Source organism: Vidua chalybeata, chromosome 3, assembly GCF_026979565.1.
Source record: "Vidua chalybeata isolate OUT-0048 chromosome 3, bVidCha1 merged haplotype, whole genome shotgun sequence".
Taxonomy (NCBI): Eukaryota; Metazoa; Chordata; class Aves; order Passeriformes; family Viduidae; genus Vidua; species Vidua chalybeata.
The window spans coordinates 84,379,137-84,398,706 of NC_071532.1; the positions used below are offsets into that span (position 1 = coordinate 84,379,137).

At 38.6% G+C, this 19,570-nt stretch overlaps 2 protein-coding genes across 6 annotated transcripts in view; both read right to left on the reverse strand.

The window, feature by feature from the left end:
* Positions 1-508: 508 nt before the first annotated feature.
* On the reverse strand, positions 509-12,984 carry SDHAF4 (succinate dehydrogenase complex assembly factor 4). Of its 4 annotated transcripts, XM_053938613.1 has the most exons (5): positions 10,484-12,657; positions 8,012-8,164; positions 3,783-4,323; positions 1,121-1,222; positions 509-1,034 (listed from the first exon to the last, which is right to left on the reverse strand). In XM_053938613.1, the coding sequence occupies exons 1-3, from the start codon at positions 10,521-10,523 to the stop codon at positions 4,214-4,216; spliced, it is 303 nt and encodes a 100-aa protein (XP_053794588.1). In that variant the 5' UTR covers positions 10,524-12,657; the 3' UTR covers positions 509-1,034; positions 1,121-1,222; positions 3,783-4,213. The 4 variants fall into 4 exon arrangements, with proteins under 4 accessions (XP_053794588.1, XP_053794587.1, XP_053794589.1 ...); XM_053938612.1 differs by having other exon boundaries at positions 509-1,222; XM_053938614.1 differs by lacking the exon at positions 10,484-12,657 and adding an exon at positions 10,321-10,457 and having other exon boundaries at positions 509-1,222.
* A 1,237-nt stretch (positions 12,985-14,221) lies between these two features.
* The window catches only part of FAM135A (family with sequence similarity 135 member A), a 79,744-nt gene continuing 74,395 nt past the window's right edge, over positions 14,222-19,570 (reverse strand). For both annotated transcript variants that reach the window (XM_053938414.1, XM_053938415.1), the window contains 3 exons: positions 19,429-19,539; positions 16,325-16,438; positions 14,222-15,564 (listed from right to left, as the gene is read on the reverse strand). In XM_053938414.1, coding sequence (XP_053794389.1) covers positions 15,359-15,564; positions 16,325-16,438; positions 19,429-19,539 — 431 coding nt within the window. In that variant the 3' untranslated portion in view covers positions 14,222-15,358. The remainder of the gene's footprint in view (positions 15,565-16,324; positions 16,439-19,428; positions 19,540-19,570) is intronic.

Here is a 19,570-nt window from a genome sequence, read left to right on the forward strand (position 1 = left end):
CATTTTGTAACTAAGATTCAACTTCTACTGGGACACCCTTTCTGCAACAAAAGTGTTTTAGAAGATTACACGTGACAACCCCTAAACAAGCAGCAGTTTTGGAGCTGGAAGAGGGAGCACAGCCATACCCACATTAGAATATAGCCTGCACATCTCACCTGGTCTGATATGAAACACTGACCACCAGCTAAGCAAAGGTATTTTATATTGTATTTTACAAAAGCAAGAAAGTGACCACAGATGTGCATGGTTTTGATCTCCATCAGCACATGGAAACACATTTCAAACCATTTCCTTCTGTTCTGATATATTTGATACCATGTTATACTTTGATACTCACGAACAATTACAAAGACACAGAACTGCTAAAACTGCTTCTCTGAAAAATGAATGCAGTTATCATCCTTTCCTGACACTTCAGAACAAAATGGTGTGGTGCTTTTTCAATAAGAATACCAAAATAAGGGTCATAAAAAGGCATTTAAATTTATCTGTCACTACAGACCACTGGAATTTGTCATCATTTATTGCAGTCAACTGAAAATGTAGTAAAGATTTATAACAACATTCTATGGTGCTTTACAAACATATGCTACCATCACAGGTAATTTTACTGTGATTTTATTATGTATCCTGTGTTTCAATTTAATAAAATCAACACTGAAATACATACTTTCTAAACAGGGCAATATATAGCAAATATTTTCTTGAACTGTAAATTGAAAGTTCATGTATTTTGAAATAAAGTAATTATGGTGCAATTCCTTCAAACAATAAAGGCTTCATAATTTTAATAATGTACCAAATGCATCTATGTCAAGTAGCAGAAACAAGTTTAAAAGAGAAAACCTACTGCAGAAATACAACGTACAGATTTTTATTAAAGAAAACGAAACAGAGCAGCTAGCATCCTGCAGTACTGCAAGAATTTGCTTACACACACAGAACAATTTTCCTTTGTCTCACAGAAAGTTAACAGGAAATGTTAGGATATAGCCCCTGCTGCTCTTCACTCTTTATATTAACAAAAAGAGCTAAAAAAAAAAAAATCAATCAGTATTTATGATAAAAGCATACCTATGGCTGATCTAATAGCTAATGCCCCAAGCCATTTTCTTACCCTAATGCTAAATTCCAGTGAATTGCTAATAGTAATTATCTGGGAAGAGCAGGAAGACAGGTCCAAAAAAGTGCTTAAGTGCTGCTTTCCTAACTGCTGGCACTGCAAGAAAACAAAGGGAAATGATCGTTTATATCCTAGAATATCATTGTATCATTTGTTACATTCAATCCCTGATCACTTTTGACAGGTACCACAAGAGATTTTGCAGCACCATAGGATTTTGTGCTTAACTGTTGCTGGAGCCCAGGGCTCCTCTTTTTGGTAAATGCCAGATTGCCAGACAATGTAAGAGGGCCCCTTGGCATTCACTCTTTGGCTCTTACATATTATTTTGCTTATATGTTCAGATTCCTATGTCTTCTTGACACATTCCATAAACAAGTTAAGCAAGTACTTGGTTACTGGCACCAGCCTGGGACGTGGTAATAAAGGCTTGAAGTTGCTCAAGACTGAAGTGGTATCATCTATTTTCCATGCACCAAATCCTTTTCAGCTATTTATAACATGGGTTAACAACAGCCTGTTTATTTTAGGAAAAAATTCTTCAACGAAAGGGCTGTCAAGCTTAAAACTGACTGCCCAGGAAAGTGGTTGAGTCACCATCCCTGGAGGTATTTAAAAGATGTGTAGATGTGGCACTCAAGAACATGATTTAGTGGCAGACTTGGCAATGGTTGGACTTGATGATCTTAGGTCAGGTCTATGAAATAGGTCTATGATCTTAGGTCTACGAAATAGACCTGTATGAAATAGAGGTCTATGAAATAACTCTATATAAATTCAACAATTTCTATAAATTATTCTGTGATTCTGTTTTTTGAAGGAAAGCAAAATCCCTGCCTTTATGAGACACTCTGTCCTATTGGTACAGATGCTAGTGCTCTCAGAATTATTTTCAGAATGCAGGTACTTCATGGATACTGGCATGGAGTGTCTAGGATGTGCCTGAGCTCTGACAGGAAGGCTGCCTGCCTGTGGCTCTGACAGCAGCAGTCATTACCTGCATGAAAGAAGACAAGCAGGGGCCTGGACAGTACTCAGGTCAGCCCTTAATCCCAAAGCTGAGGGAGACTGAAGATAAGCAACTGAAATGTAAGGAAAATGATGGAAAAGTGAGACCAGTTCTTCATATGCTAAATCAAAACAGTGTAAGTCTGCATCCAGGGAGGAAGGCACCTGCAGTTGGCATTGAGGAAAATAATTAGATTTGAAAATCAGGAATGCCAAGAAGTGCAACTAGGTAAACATTCATGGAGTGTGTGCTGGGAAGGGTAAAAGCTGGTAAGAGAAGATAATGAAGTAATGCAACAATCCATGGAGAAGATTTAGAATTTAAAAATTAAAAAATTGCAATTTTTTTACCGCTTCTTTGTGAACTAAGATGTTAAGCCTATTAATAATGATGCAGAAAAGGCATCAGAAGCTTCCAACTAAAATTTCCACTTCCTATTTGAAAAGGTGGTGTATGGTGTGAGAAAGTATTTTCCAACACACCAGCAACTGAAAAGGCAAAACATTACTAGAAATAATTAACAAATTAAAGACAGCTGACCCAGCCTATCTTTAGGTAACTGAAAATGTCAACAGATTTTGAGAAGATCTGTCACTATACAGAAGGGAAACTAGAATGAATCAGATATAAATACAAACCAATTTTCCAATATCCAAGCCATGCTGCAGAATTTAAAGGTTCAAAATCTAATTACCACTAATTAACACCTTTTATGAGAAACAGGTTTTTGTTAATCTCATTTTTCTTGTCAGTGAGGTATTTGGTTGATAAACCTATAACTGAACAGTTTCAGTATTTTTGTAGGGAACCATCTCAGTGAGACAAACATCCAAACTCACAACTACAGCAAGACTATGTTTCTAACGTACACACTGGATACACAAACTGTCAAATTTCAACAAGGAGCTCCCCGCTGGCTGCCAGTCAAGTGAGTTTAGGGGAGGCTGCTCAGATTTGTGACAATACCAGCACACTTTAATGCTCTAGTTAAACCATGCAAAGACAAAGCTGGGCAAAGCCCACACCTTTCTCTGATTCTGTGACTAGAGAAGATCCATTTGTTCAGAATATCAAAAAGAACTTGCACAGAAATAGAGCACACGTTCATATTTCAATGACAACTTACTCTCATTAGTAAGTACCCACACAAGTGGTAGATTTGCACAATACTACTACTCTACTACAGTACTTACAACTAGGCAAATTCTTGAATGAAGAACCAAGCGCAGTCTGACTGAAAGATATTTAGTTTGATGCCAGATTAACTTAGTTTTAAGACCTGCAATATTAGATCACCAAATGGAATTTGTCCCCTTTGACCATAAGGTTTCAGATAGTAAGGCTGTATTTTTCCCAACCAGCATTTAGCCCATGTGCAAAAGGGCACCTCCACAAAAGAAAAGATAATGCAGGTAGCATGAAGAAGACAGGTGATAAAGGACAGTGTTCTAGAATTGCAAATAGAGCACCTCTACACTACTTGCAATCAAGAGCTGACCCTCTCCAAAATATGTCTCCATTTCCATTGTACTACTTACAGTCCTCAGAGACAAGACTATCCCTTCCCTACAACCAGGAAAAAACACCCAATCCACTGCATTAGAGACAGAGGGAAGGTTCTTCAGTAAAGGCGAACCACTTACTTACCAGGTAACCACTGTGTGAAATCAGTGACCTACTAATCTCCTCAGAGTTGGTTCTACCTTTGATTAATGGTCTCCAGGTTCATGAAATGCAAACTTTTACAACACCACATAAATCTTTACATTCATGAGGAAATACAAGCCCTTGTACATCTCAATAAGCTCCTGACTACCAATTTCATACCACTATACTTGCACTTATACTTGCACAGTGTAAATAGTATTAAAGATCAGGCAGATATTGAGCCACTAACAGCTCCATAATCTGAGCTGCAGCACTGTGTTTAATTACATTGCATTATTAAGAAAATTCATCACATGACAGAATGTGGTGGCATGACAGAAGCTCCACGACAAATCCAGGTGAGATCTTTTCTGTACATTATATTTTTCAGCAACTAGAAATATTTTATTGGCAATACAGTTATTTAAATATTAGAAATCTATACAACGTCCTTTTCTTTCCCAGTCTCCAAAACGTGTAGGTTCAGGGCCTCTGGGTCCACCCCTCTCTTTTGTAGTAGGATTGATTCCATCAGGGAATTCTAAAATAACAGGGAAAGTTCATTAAAATTTCTATAATGTTGACAAATATAAAGATGCTATCCTTTATGATGTTTTCCTTTTAGTTTCATTTTCAAAGGCAAAATCAATTCTTTTTTCTTTTGAAAGGCAACCTTGAGCTAAACATTTTCCAGAGCCCTACAAAATTAATTTCAGTTTTTGAGATCATATATATTATGTTATATTATATATATACAAATATAGATATATTATATTATTTATTATGCAAATAAAGAAGCAACTGAATGTTCAGAGGCATTAAAGGACCACAGCCTCTCAAGTCAGAACTTGCATCATTCAGGTACACTGTATTTATGTTCACGAAATCTAAAACCCCAGGTGTCACTTGCTGTTTACCTCTCTATTTTTAAGTACTCTGTTTTAATTTTAGCTTGAATTTTAGTCAAGATTCTGTTAGTCTCGTACTTAAAACATCCAGGTTGGATGGTTGACCCATCCAACCTAACCTTGAACACTTGCAGGAATGGGGCATCCAGAGGTTCACTGGGCAGCCTGTTCTAATGCTTCACCACCCTTGAGTAAAGAGTTTCTTCTAACATCTAATCCAGACCTGCCTTCCTTCAGTTTAGAACCACTGCCTCTTGTCCTGTCACCATCTGCTAGTATGAAAACTCCTTCCCTACATTTTATAAACCCCCTTAAGGTACTGAACCCCCTTTAGACATCAGAAGGCCACAATCAGATCTTCCCAAAGCCTTCTCTTCTTCAGGCTGAGCAACCCCAGCTCTCTCAGTCTGTCCTGTAGGAGATGCTCTAGTCCTTTGATCACCTTTATGTCCCTCCTCTGGACCCATTCAAACAGGTCCATGCCTTTCTTGTGCTGAGGACTCTACACTGGATGCAGCACTTCAGGTAGGGTCTCATGAGGGCAGAGGGGGAGAATCACTTCCCCTGATCTGCTGGCCCCGCTACTTTTGATGCAGTCCAGGATTTGGTTTTCAGGGCTGCAGTCACACACTGCCAGATCATGTCCAGCTTTTCATCCAACTCCCTACCCTGCTACAAAAGAGAAGCACCCTGCCAGCTCATGCTATTTTCTTAAACACCACAGAGCTTTCTGTACCTCAGCCAACATTCTTACACTACTCAGTGCACCTTTACTCAGGGCCATCTCCTAAGAATAGTTAACTCAGGCCATGAAGTGCTTGTAGCACAGCACCATCCTGGGCTGAGTCTCATCCTACACTAGACTGCAGGGCTCCCAAAAACTCACAGTACCCCACATGCCCCTTGCCACACTGATTCTCCCGAGCTTCCCATATAGACACCTAATGTGGGGCTCCCTCAGTCATATCCCTAACACAGCCCTGGTGGGCAACACAGGTAAAAAGGTGCAGGGCTGAAAATGAGAAAAGACAACAACAGAAATTCTGGACAGCAGACAAGAAGAAAAGTGATGGAGGAAACTCATACAGCTACAGGCTCTACAGGATGACATACTGGGATACCTATTTCATAACTTATGCCGACCAGGAAAAGAAATGTCAGTATCTGAGCACCTCTGGCAGTACAAAGGGTGCAAATGCACCTGATATTATTTTGTACATGTCATCATCCCAATATCAAAGCACTACTCATGTGCTGACAGTGGATGCAGATGCTCAAAAGATTTCTCCACGACAGCTACAGAGCAGTGGAAATTCTAAATCCAGCTTCAACTCTTAGATTTTCCTAATAATACAAAAGGCAGTTTGCAAACTAAAAAATACAGGTGCCACTAAAGAGACCTTGAGTCTTCCTCCAAACCTGGAATACCTAAGCAAGTAACAAAATATATTGATTATGCATGTTTTAAATGAAGCAGTGATAGCATTAATTTTCCTGGGAATAAAAAGATGAGAATTAAACAGCTGTTTACACAGTAACTCCAATTGTGAGTTAGTTCTCAAGTGAGCCACAATCTGAAATTGTGTGGAGATGATTCTATAATACAAGAATCATACAACAATACAATTACAAACTTGCAGAGAAATTTATGAAAGAAGGAGAAGCAGAAGTAACTTTTCACCATGATGCAGCTTTCCCAATGGCTGTGGTGGCCTCAAGGTAATACACTCTGGAGTTGGAGACCTTTTCCTAGCTCTGCTGCACAAAAAGTGCCATTTTAGCCTGTATGAAAAGAGGGGACTTTTGTTAAAGAGTACCTGAGGCTTTTAGATATGAAATTAAGGATTCTAAGGTGGAAGAACACAATCAGTTTCTTAAATGAATGCAAGGAATAATTAGTCTTTATGCTGCTATCATTCAACTCTGGTGGCCTTATGGAATTAAGGAAGGGGCACATCCTCATGGACTTAACTATGCAAGGCACCGGCTTGCTTGGGTGTTGAATACGGAGCCCCTGACAGATATCACAGCTATGCTACTTTTTAATTTTCTGTATGTGAGTGGCAATGCTCTCATGAGACAGTATCACACCCAGTTCTGGAAAATGACTTTATCCAAGTTTATCCAAGGCTACATCCCAAGAACTGAAGCAATTACAAGCACTGTACAGAAGGGCATGTTAATGTGTTTGAAGGATTTCATGAAGTACTGTCTACAGATGAAGGAAATTCTGCTTCCAATGGGCACTCTGCTGCCTTTCTTTTGGAGACTATAGATCAGTCTGCATTTCTTTTCCCCAGGATGTTAGTGCTTTCAGACTTGGCTTCCTGTTTACATGCTAAGGCAGAATATATTCTGTATATAGAAGAATGAGAAAAAAATATTTCATCAACTTGTTAATGCTTAATTCATGAAGATGTTGGGCAGAAGGAACTTGTGTTTAATTTGCTGCAAATAGTTATAAGTTATTCTTTGCATTGCCTCTTTAAAAGTTCGTGTATCATAAATACTTGTTAAAAAACAAAACAAAACAAAACAAAACAAAACCCCACCCAGAGTACTGTGTTCAGCTGTGGCATTCCCAGCTGTGGAGCTCCCAAAAAAAGAGGTGGACCTGTTGGAACAAGTCCAGAGAAGGCCACCAAAACAATCACAGCACTGGTGCACCTCTCCTATTAAGACAGACTGAGAGAAGACTGAGAGAATTGGGGTTCTTAAGCCTGCAGAAGAGAAGGCTCTGGGAAGACCTTTTAGAAGCCTTCCAGTACCTGAAGAGGGCCTGTAAAAAAGCTGGAGAGGGACTTTTAACAAGGGCATGTAGTGACAGGATGAAGGAGATTGGTTTTAAAATAAAAGAGGGTAGGTTTAGATTAGCTATTAGGAAGAAATTCTTTACTGTGAGGATGGTGAGGCACTGGAACAAGTTGTTCAGAGAGACTGTGGATACCCTGGCAATGTTCAAGGCCAGGCTGGACTGGGCTCTGTTCTAGTGGAAGGTACCCCTGCTAAAGGCAGGGCTGGTACTAAGTCAGGATGCCCAGGCAAATTTACTTATCTTCAAGAGCAGAGGAAGCCCAGGTTCTCTGTGTGACTTGCTACAATGTTTGACCACAGTTGTTCTGAAGCTTCTTCTCCCCTGCTATACCATTTGCTGCAACTTGTGCCCATTGCCCTGCCTCTCTGATATTTTTTTTCAAAACCAGTAAGCTTAGAAAATGATTCTAAAGAGTGCTGAATGCCTGTCACCTTCTTAAACTGACATCAGCACCTTGCAGTCTTGCCTTTAAAACACAGCTTCCAATTTTGTAAAACATTACTTACTTTCCAGGGGCTCCTTCTCCATACTGGACTCTTCTGGTTCATCAAACCGCCCTACTGGTAACTTTGGTTTCTTTAGTGGCTGCTTAGCAGGTTCAGATCTTCCTCCTGGCTTAGAGCTGGAGCTGCTTCGCGAGTGGCAAAGAAGTGAGGACTCTATCAAGCAAACAGACACGTGTAGCATAAATAAATGTGGGAGTTTAACACTGAGTAATGCTGTGACTATCCAGAGCACCTCTGAAAAAAAACCCTACTTCAGGGATGAGGGAGAGGAAGGCAGGAAAACAAACTCTAAAAATTATTTAACATTCGACTCATGAACACCTAAGAAATCAGCACAGATAATTATTTTTGGCCCTAGAAACATATGTAGGCAAAATTGTGTTAGTTGTATAACTCAGTTCACATTAACAGTGTATTTTAAACTGCTTGAACTTAACTTTGCTGTTACTTTCTTGTATTTTAGACTCTTAAACAGTAATTATGCTTGCACAGACCAGTACAGTCTGTTTTCCAGGAGAAATCCTAACCTCCTCCAAGAAACCTGCTGATTTCCATGTCTTGGCTCATTTCCACCAGCTTTTTAGTCAGAAAAAGCTTCTGCTTTCCCAAAGGAAAGCTTAAAAAATAAAACGTTCCCTTAGTAACAGGTTTTCCAGAATGTCGGCAGAAGATAGCTGGGTTTCCCTCAGGATGGTAAAATAATTCAGTTGGTAGTCAAAAGCAGGTAAAACTTAAGTTCAATTATGTAACTGCAAGCAAATGCTTTCATTAAAAGCATTAACTCTTTTTCCTTTAAAGTCCTACTAAAATTTTGGTTAAAAAAGCCAAATGTCTACAGTGAGCACAAACTATCCACTAAAAATATTTTGGCTGTAGACAGGTGCCTGAAGCAGTTCTGACATTTCCTAAGAAGCAAGATTGCAACAGAAATCCTCCCTGTACCAGCTGGGTGCAAAGTACCTGAAAGAACTATTATTCTACTTTCCTAAGGAGATTGAATCGGGAAGCCTTGTCAAGCCCTGTCAGTTTGACTCACCTTAATATACACCAACTAACAACTCACACCCAGAATCAGCATATTCATTCATTTTAAAATACCACATCTCTAATATCAAACCCTACAGCCACACAAACTGTATTATGTCTGCCAACTGCTGCCAATGCCCCAAAGGAGTAAAGCATGGCGTAACAAACTATCAACAGTAAAGGATCCAATCTGTTGCAAACATTGGGTCTTTCTACTCCTGCCAAGCTTCTTGTCATTCTTCAGTAAACTAGAATAGAAAAGCTAGCTCAAAACTTAAATTATAGCTGGTATTCTAGTCCAAATTAAAATAAAAATCAGATTAAGGTACCAGTATGAAATTGATTATCTTGGTCACTAGAAAAGGGGCGAAACCCATTTTCCTTGATAGATTTACTTGATATTCTTGACCAAAATGCACTCCTCTTGACAGAATTGACAAAAGTTCAACATGAAACATCTCTGAAAAAGATGAGATGAACTATCAACATTAGTAAAACACATTGTACAAACTGACCTTTGATTCCCTCTTCTTTTACAAAGCCCTCCCATTTATTAATTATATAACTAAACTTGAAGTTGAAAGTCCCAAGTCTTTAAAGTCACTGCACTGCAATATTCCATCTTTTGAAGTGGCCCACAGCATGTGATTTATCCTGACAAGGCCATCCATGCAGTGGGATTTAGGCACACATCGGGATGCTCAGAGGATTAGAGCATCAGCCACATCTTGCCATGAACCTGAGAGCCAAACAGAGTACAACCATCTACCAACAATTTTTAACAGCTCTTCCATTAACACACAGCGTACTGGCTTGTTTTAGTGTATTGTATCAACAGCATCACAGAACCTCAGCTTTTGACGGGAGGGAAGCACCCAACACACAGCCCAACTGAGGCCTGTGGGACAGGCTCCGTTATCCAGTCTGCCTTACTTCCCTATAAACAAAACACCCGAATTTCCTGAGGTGAAGAGAACGGACCAGTAACTTCCAGGTCCACAGCACGGTTTCCTCCAGCTATTCTCCAAAAGTTACACCACTGTTTAACATTTTACTGCCATTAAGAACCATGAAGCAACGGCAGGGCAAGAAAACCTCCGTAATAAGAGATTTGCTCGATAGCAGTAGGTTTGCAGTACAGGCGATAATATTAATATCGAAAGGGCGGGGGCGAAGGGAGGGAAGGGGTTAAGAGCAGGGAACCTGTAGGGCCACGGAAGGAGCGCGGAGAGCTGTGAAAGCCCACGGCCCGCAGGCTGGGGCGGGCGCCTCACACTCCTCACCCGCCGCCATCTTGGGCGCTCTCCAGTCCCCCCGGCGCCAGCAGCCCCGGGCGGCGCCCGCCCCGTCCCCTCGCTCGTCAGTTCCTGCGGGAGGAAGGGCAGGGGGGCCGCGAGCCCCTTCGCGGCACAACCCGGGCCCTCCCGCCCTCCGCCCGCTTCTTACTCGCTGCCCCGGGCGCGCCGCGCAGCAGCCGCAGAGCCATGGCCGGGACGGAGCCGTGCGGGGCGGGCAGCGCCGCCGCGCAGGCGCCCCAGGCGGCGGCAGCGGCTCCAGGCTGGGGCAGGCGGCGAACGCGGCCCGGAGCAGGGTGGATCCAGCGGCCTCACAATCCCCCCGTGCCCCTGCGCTGCTCCCCGGCTCCGGTAAACAGAGGCCAACGGCGCCTGGGGAGCCACGGTCCCGATGAAAGCAGCTACGGGCTCACAGAGGTGCTCGAGAAATACGCCGTAACTCTTCACTCCTAGCGAAACGTGGAGCAAAGACGCCTTCTTTCTTCAGTGCAGTGAAGAGTTTAGCGCTGCAAGAACGCGTTTTCCCCTCAATGTGTAGTGCAGTCCAGCTAGGGTTTTTTTTGTGGTTTGTTTGTTTTTTTAATAATAAAAATTGTACATTGTTCAAATAATACACAAAGGCTGCCAAGGACATGAAGGAACTTCGGCTAACACCATAGTGATACACAGACAGTGTTTGTGCTTTCAGACGGCATCTTTCCAGTTTCCGAGTTTAAGCAGTGAAGTTGCTTTTAAAGCTCCGTACAAACCTAACCCTGGGATAAGTAGCGTGTTCATGGAGTGGCGCTCCAGTTAATTAAGTACAGTTAATGCTTTGAATATGGCAACTTTTGCTTTTTGTCACTCTTTAAACTTATCCAGCTAACCTTGTTCTTAGATAAAACAGAATTCACTGTACACAGATACTAACCTGAAGAAGATAACTTGGAGATCTGAATCTAAACCAGCATTTTTTGTTCACATCTGAAAGCTTTAAGAAAGTAAGTCTTGGTAAATTAAAGAGCAGCAGCATTTCCTGGAGTTTATTTGAGCTACATCTGGCAATGCCTACACACTGAAAGTAATTAAATTTAACTGACTGCCTTACGAGTGACATTTTCTCAATCAGCCTTTTATAACATGGTTAATTAGACATTAGAGACTGAAAATAATGGAAACTCTTTAATTTAACAGCAAGATGCTGGGCATCTAGATCAGAGAGAATAAGGGGGAATGCAGAAAAAAATGCTCTGCCTGAAAGCAGCAAGGAGAAAACCTAAACAGGTCTTGTCAAAGGTCAGGAACTTTTTATTTATGTCTTCAGTACAATAAAAACATGACATCCTTCCATTAAAAAAGCTTAACAAGCTGCCTGTAGACACCAAGTAATAGTAACCTCTGCTCCTAAACCACTTAACACAATATGTATGCATACATCATATGTACAAGCATACATGTCAAATTTCAAGTGGTAAGAATGAAATAGCAAAGAAAGATTTTTGAGGTACTGTTTATTCACCTAAAAATGAACTGTCTTCAAAACATATTTCTCATCTTTATTGTATTGCTGTAAAAATTCACTTGTAACTCCTGAATTATTCATTTCTAGATCTTTGGCTAAGGAGGTAATAAATCTTAACATTGGTAAAAACAACTGTAGCATACACCACAGGAATTTTCTACTTTGTGATTAAATGGACTGTTTTCTTGTTTTCCTTCCTCTGTTTACTGATCATTTATCTCTTGCACTGCAGCTTCCTTTGCAAGATGACACAAACAATATTGTGTTTAGCTTTGCTGTTATAAAAAATGGGGAATAAAAGACTTACAGCTAGCACAAAGCTTGCAGCAGGTCAGTTCAGATGAGCCAGATGTACTGGTCTTGGAGACTACTGGGAAAGCACCTGGGAAGCCAGTGTACTGATATTGCCTAAATGCCTCCTCTGCCTCTGAGACCATGTCAAGAACCTTGGTTATCTGAACACCACACCTGGTCAGGGCTAAGCAAATAAAACCAGCTTGGAAACAAGGTTGTTTTGTGGTTACAGAATAAGTTTTCCATCAATGTCAAATCTCTTGGCTCTGCTGCAAATCCTGGTGATCTCCAGTATAACATGAACTCTTTTTCCAAAGTAGTAGCAATGTAACAGTAGTTACATAGCAAAGTAGTAGATTTACAGTAACAGAAAGTTTAGTTTGTATCAAGGATTCAAACACAACCCAAGGAATTAATTTATATACACAACATGGAAACAGGTTCAGACACTATGTCATTTTATGCAGTCATCTCCAAATTGTATCACTGAGAGCTTTTTAAAATAACAGTACCAGCCTACTGCCTTCAGGGAACAAGAGACTGACAGTTAAAGGAATGTTAAGACCTCAGTTCTTACCTCTCATTCTGTAAACAGCAGAATTCTCTTTGAAGCAGCTGCAGGATACCTGCATGAAGGAGGTCACTATCACTAAAGGAAGATGAAGCCCTCATTCAAACAGAAGAGTGGTGAAATGGTGAGTAGCAGCACTTTAGAGCTTCTACTGCATCACATGACACTGACTTATGTATACACAGGTCTGTATTTAGGTCTAGGAAAGCGAAGGCAGAAAACTGCAGGAGTAGGGGGAACATGCCATGCAACACATGCACAGTTGTCCAAAATATCCCAGTCTGCATGTGTTGTTCAGAGAGCAACTGCAAGTGACCATACAGTCTGCAAGTAAATATGAACCTCCTATGCTTCAAGGACATGTTGGGGTCATCACGCCTCTCACTACGGTCAGACAGCACATTCCTTTGGGACTTTGGGATGTCAGACAGCCCTCACAAAAGCTACAGTACTGAGAGGGCTACCAGACCACATATAGAGTAGGCAATAAAAATTAAGGAAGAGAGAATGAATTTACTGTTCTCTTAATTTGCCCTGTTCCTTGAGATACTTACACGTAAATATCACATGATGTCCTGCACCATCCATTTTCCTCAAAAAACAAACCTAATTCAAGCTACTTTAAATAGATGGGACCTACTGTTACCACCTCCATCCCCGAAAAGAAAAGAACAAAAACAAAAGAAAAGAAAAGAAAAAAGAAAAGAAAAGAAAAGAAAAGAAAAGAAAAGAAAAGAAAGAAAAGAAAAGAAAAGAAAGAAAAGAAAAGAAAAGAAAAAGCTATTTCTGTCATGATACTTCTGCTTTTCTAATCACAAAAGCATGTTTTACATGTTCAGATTTCCAGAGACAGAAAGCAAGACAGACATTTTTCAATAGTGACAGAACCATCTAAATACTTGTTTCCTAAGAACAGTTTAAAGTCTTAATTGTGAATCAAGGAATATTTTGTAACTTCAGTTCCCTTCAACAGCTATTCAAAGTTTAGCCAGTAGCCACATCCAATAATATTGTTAAATAAAAGACAGTTGAGATACCAGAACATAATTTAAACATTTAAAGCTTAATAGCAACATCATAATACAAAATTAAAAATAAAAAGAGGCATTGTTATAGTGGGAATGTATTAAAGATACCTTTCTGTCGTAAGGACTTGCCTAACACAACTAATAAAATACTCTGCAGTGTATATGTTGCTGAACTGTAGATGTTCAGATACTCATTTCAGCATCTTGTAAGTTATAGGAAACTCCCCCCATATATTATAAAGACTATTATACAACTTTCCATATCAAATGCAAAATCACTTCATCTATTATTATAGACATTTCATCTATATATAATAATGTCAATTATTATTGCTATATTAATTTCAAAAGTACAAAATTATTAATTATATACAAAAAGCCTCCCCAGAATTTTGGTAATTAGCAGAACATTTCAGTTTCTTTAATTGCTTTCATTAGAGTAATTTGTTCATTTTATTAACACCAGATGCAATAACACATTGCTAAAAATAAACATGCATTATACAACAAGTTTATATTTTTTCAAAAAATGTTCATTACAATTAGTGTACAATTAGTGAATGCACATATAACTCTTTTCCCCCAGCTTTAGTGAAGTATTGTTTGAAACAGAGGAAAGGGAAGGAAGAAGAAACCAAACAATGCTATTCAGCACCAGTAGAAAGTCAGATCTTTAACATTCCTGTATATCAAAAACATTTTATCTGTGTCACTAAACAGGTAAAGTTTACAATAGTCTCATTTGAAGATGTATTGATTTATATTTACAATACTTTATAATCAATAAAACATTTTAATAATATTTAAAAATTGCTTAATTCATAAAAGTATTGCAGAAATTTATAACATTTACTTATTTTAAGTATATACAAAGAAGTCCACGTAAAATTGTCCATGTTCATCTGAAGAACTGACAGAGTAAGGAACCGTCTTAATATAGTTTGCAAAACCCCAATTTGAAGGCAGCTATCATTGAACATTCAAAAATCCTTAGTTGCCATTTGCTTCTGAAAACAAAAGTTCCAGTCATAGAATTTGAGTATGTAAACTAACATGTTTTTGACATTAGCAGAAAATATATTCCCACAGGCATAACGTCTTTAACAATGACAGTAATGATTTTGTAGAAAACTGTTAAGCTGTAGCAGATATAGTAATTTTCAAATATCCAGTATTTTAGCAGCTCATTGTATTTCCAGTTAAACTTCCTACAGTGCTAAAATATGACAAGTGAACACGTAAGACATTGTTAGAATTTTAAAATCCAATTTATTTTTGGCATCTAAAGCCTCTTGTAAAATGTAGCCAAGTAACATCGACTTCTGTTGTCTGAAAGCCAATAACCAAACAAAAGTACACACTGTGCTTTAATCTCCAAATAATTAGGTACCCAAAATTAAGAAAAAGTAATAGAAAAGTAAAAAGAACAAAATAAAAAAATATTGCACAGTCACATTACCTAGAAAGTAAAGTTGATGTTAAAAAGCCCTAAGTGTGGATGATATAAATTATCTTCCATATAAAAAGTATAAATATCTCTTAAAATACAGCTGCAGCTATACTTTAACACCACACATTATCTGAATTCATCTGTTAATGAGGTAATAACCAAGTCTCTGACAATGCTTTTCTCTACTGAAAATATTTTAGGGCAGCAACAAGAAAGAATTTTTCTAAAAATATTTCTGAATCAAGAACAGCAATGTGTGCAGCTCTCCCTATGAGAGAATCTGCTGTATTGGGTAATGCATTAATTACATTATAACGAACCAAATTACATTCCTTGTTTTGAAGAACTGGCAGAAGCAGGTTCTGGATCATTTCAGCATAAATTGGTCCTGTAGAGGAAAAGAAAAGTTGTACTGTGTGAATTGCCAGAAACAAACAATTCTTTGACCTTGAACTCAGAATAAACACATTCCAGAGTAAGAGAAGTAATGAAATGTATTATGCTGTGGTTCTGTTAAGATAGAATATAAAGAAAGTTTATTTTCCTCTAGAAATATTGGAAAAATAATTTTAAGCTATGCATTTTAATATTTGTACATTTATAGTGAGAATGTACTTATCAGTATTAATTTATTACATCATATAAAAGTTATTTGTCAATATATAGCACTAAAATGCAATTGTGCTAGGATATCTCAACAGTAAGTACAACAACTGACCTTAACTGGTTTTTAACTGATTATGGAAAAATTACGTTTTTTTCAGTGCTATTATTAAGCCACAGCTAAATAAAACACAGGGCCTGATGCTACAATTTGATATCCTCAAAAATCAAAATTATTTGTCCTCCCTGCTCATGAAATAATGCATCAAGGGCTGTGTCTATCTCACCTAACTTTCAGCAAAGTCAGTGAGCTAGAAACCTGTTCAGTCTCATCTCCATCTGCATGTTATAGAACAGGACAGACACAGAAAGCAAGTCAGCCTCTACATGGATTTTTCTCCCTCTACTACTACTACAAAGTAAGCCCAAAGTTTCTAAACACATTAGAGGTGCCTCAGTTAAGCAGCCAAAATTAAATGGGAGGAGATTGATATGTGTGAGGTTTTAACCTGAGTGGTTTGTTTATTTTGCAGGATATTTATTACCTGATTGTTTATCCTTTAAAGCTGTTTTACACATCTCAATGCGAGCAGAGTGATAAGGAACATAACGATCCTGCAGAGATCCTACTAACACAATGTTTTTGAAGTAATGAAGACCTACAAGAAAAAGGGTATCACTTATAGCAAATCCTCTGATCTTTTACTACTGAATAATTAAACATTTTACAACTGATATTTGGCACTAATTTATTACAGGATCTTGCACAAAAAGGGAGAAAAACCAATTACAATAGGTAGAGCTACAAAATAATGAGATGTTTGGTACCAGCCTTTCCTCTGTACATATTTAATAGACATGGCCATGGCTCAGTTGTAGAGTTTCCCATTAAACTGAGTATGGTTCAAACCTTCATCTTGTTTCTTAGGAATACTGTGGTTGGTTTCTGGCTATACAGAAGAGAGTAAAGCCTCCACATGGCTTAATGAAACCTAAAGATGGATGGTGCCTTGTCTTCACTGATGTTTCAGACAATAGCTGCATTAGAGTATTCGTGCCTAGCACCAACACATACATGATATAGCCCACCTAGTGCAGGTGCCTGTCTAAGGCACTGCCTCACTGTAAGGTTTAACCAGCTCAAGCACAGGTGCAGAATCCACCCAACACAACCCTGAAGTATAATTAAACCTTTATAACTAAACCCAGAGTTCCTAATTCCTGAACAAGTATGCTCATAGTAGAGCGATGCAAAGGTAGGAACCCCAAGTAATGACAGTTACAGCCCTTAAAGACATTAAATTGTTACATTTTCTCTAGAAATCTGCAGCAGATTTCTGGTGCTGCCCATCTGCTTTAGGCCAAACACAATGGAGCACTTTAGGAAAATAGATTGCCTTAGAACAGCCCCTTCTGAATATCATATTTTAGATACAAGTATCATCAATCTTTCATTATGAAAAAGTGTTTGATCAAAATCTTCTGCAGGAGCAAAGAAAGTATATAGGATATTTCATAAGATAAGTGAGTTTAACTGTTTACCTATTCTTCATCCATTTTGGGGTTAAGCAACAGGATCTGTTTAACATGTATGTTCTTTGACAAATTTGAAATCTAGAGTCACAAGCCACCATACAACTATGTAGCTGAGACCTTGAACCCTCAAAACACCACCTGCTGGATCCACAGCAAATTTTAGATTTTGCTGCCTTAATGATTTTCCCAGATGCAATGCCAGTGTCCAAAGAAGACACCACATTAAGCAGTAACAGATGCTTCTTCATCTTAGACCCCTATTTATCTATATGATCACAAAAATCAACAGAAGTTGCAAATTCAGGGCTACACTTCTCAAAAGTGTTGTCAATCTCTTGCATGTACCCTGGGGTTAAGTGACTTCTGGGAACACTTATGTTTAGAATCATTTTTGAGACCAGGACACAAATTCCCTGTATTGAGAATCTGAAAAGAGGAATTGTGCAGGTTGGGGAATCCCAGGTGCCTCTCACCTTGTGTCTGAGAGTCAAGTATGCCCACTGAGAGAAGAAAGAGATGGCAGGACAGAAGCAGGCCTTGTACAGATATCAAGAGTTAAAGGCACCAACACCTACATTATTCATTTTTCACATCTCTTTCTCCTGTCTCCCCCAGCCTTTCCTTCTCCCTTACAATGGACCTGGAAACAAGATGGTGTAGCTGAGGCTGTGGCCCAAAATACAGCTCTTTCCATCTCCTTGGTAAGAAAGAAAAAAGCAAAAACTGAGCCTGAAGACTTTTATATTCCTTCTACCATTTATGGGGAACAAAGTCTGAATCTTGAGACGATGCTATCCAGGTCTTTCAAAAACCCTGTCATATAAAGGTCTGCCATCAGAAAATATGTCACATTTCTACAACGGACAATAGTACTCAAATGACAATGTCTCTAGCCATGCTGAGATACATACACATAAAAACCCTGGAATATGATTTTTTTTAAAGCAAACTGATTAATTAATCTGATTATGTCTTAGCAAGGGTCCCACAGTCTTATTCAGCATCTAGTGTGTAACTTCTTACATAACTTCTATTTATACTCAAACATTTCTTTTCAAAAGACAGCAAAACTGATCGAGTTCACCTTTAGATACCAGTTCAGCTTTAAATATTACTGTATCATCAACCAAATCTCTTCATGATGGTAGATTATGAAGAGAAGGGTAAAAAACCCCCAAGTTTTTTTAAAATCAATTTTTGATCAATATTCCTATCTTACCTATGATTTTTCTTCTTCCTCTCTCCTTATTATTTTCTGCTTCTTCCAAGACCTCTAAATTTTATATTCAAGCACCTCAAGAGCTATATGCCAGTCTTTTCCTGCCCATATATTTGTACTTTGTTGCCCTTAACAAAATTCCAGCTGTGACAATCTAGAAATATTTTGATCTAGGAGTGTGCCTGGATTTTTCACAAAACAGCACAAGCATCTGTGGCTCCACAGCTGCTTGACTGACACACATTCACATACACCTGTCAGATGAATCCTCAATAGTTTTATAATGCTTAATGGAAAGTACCCCCCTGCTGGCACATCACCCAATGGCAAAACACATTCTTGGCCAACAGTTGAAATAAGGATATCCAGCCCAGAGAAAACTGTATGAATGATATAGTATGCATAATCTAATCTGGGATTTAGCTATTATGCTAAGTACAAATTCTCCTTCCTTTATGAAAATGAGTTTTGTTTTCCCTGACCATCTTAATGAGGTAATAAAAGACTAGTCAGCAAAAACTTTAAAGTAGAATTATAGACTTATAGTATAGATAAGAAAGGCAGATACAGATAATCCTAAATGTGTATGAATGTACTTGACTCACCACACAGTGGCTCATAGTTAGATATTTTAAAAATCCCCTGTTTATCTATTGGTGTAATGGCTGCACTCAAGTTCTGCTCATTAGTTAGGAAGGAAAGTCTCAAAGTAATATCGTACCTCTGCAACAGAAATGGTTTACTGTTTACTTGAAGAATACAGGACTAAAATAACTCTTTAATATTAAAACTGAAACAGGAGATTTTTGAAAATAAGTTCTTTTTCTTTTAGGTTTCCTATTCATATTTATACACAGTTGCCTTTATGAGACAGGAAGCATTAACAAAGCTTACCTGCTTTTTTACTAAGTTTATATAAGAATGTCTGTCGTGGATCTGAATGGTCTCGACATGTCAGTTGCAATAAAGAACCAGACTTCTTCCATTTCTGCATAAACCACAGTCCTGCATTGTTAGGTACAACATTAGTATAGAT

What these genes read in the sequence shown, in the direction of transcription:
- SDHAF4 (XM_053938613.1), bottom strand. Translation starts at nt 10,523, where the DNA reads ATGGCTCTGCGGCTGCTGCGCGGCGCGCCCGGGGCAGCGA. An exon ending in CGGCGCGCCCGGGGCAGCGA is followed by an intron (nt 8,165 to 10,483) that starts GTAAGAAGCGGG and finishes TTTGCTTGATAG; the next exon opens with AGTCCTCACTTCTTTGCCAC. An exon ending in GGAGAAGGAGCCCCTGGAAA is followed by an intron (nt 4,324 to 8,011) that starts GTAAGTAATGTT and finishes CTGTTATTTTAG; the next exon opens with AATTCCCTGATGGAATCAAT.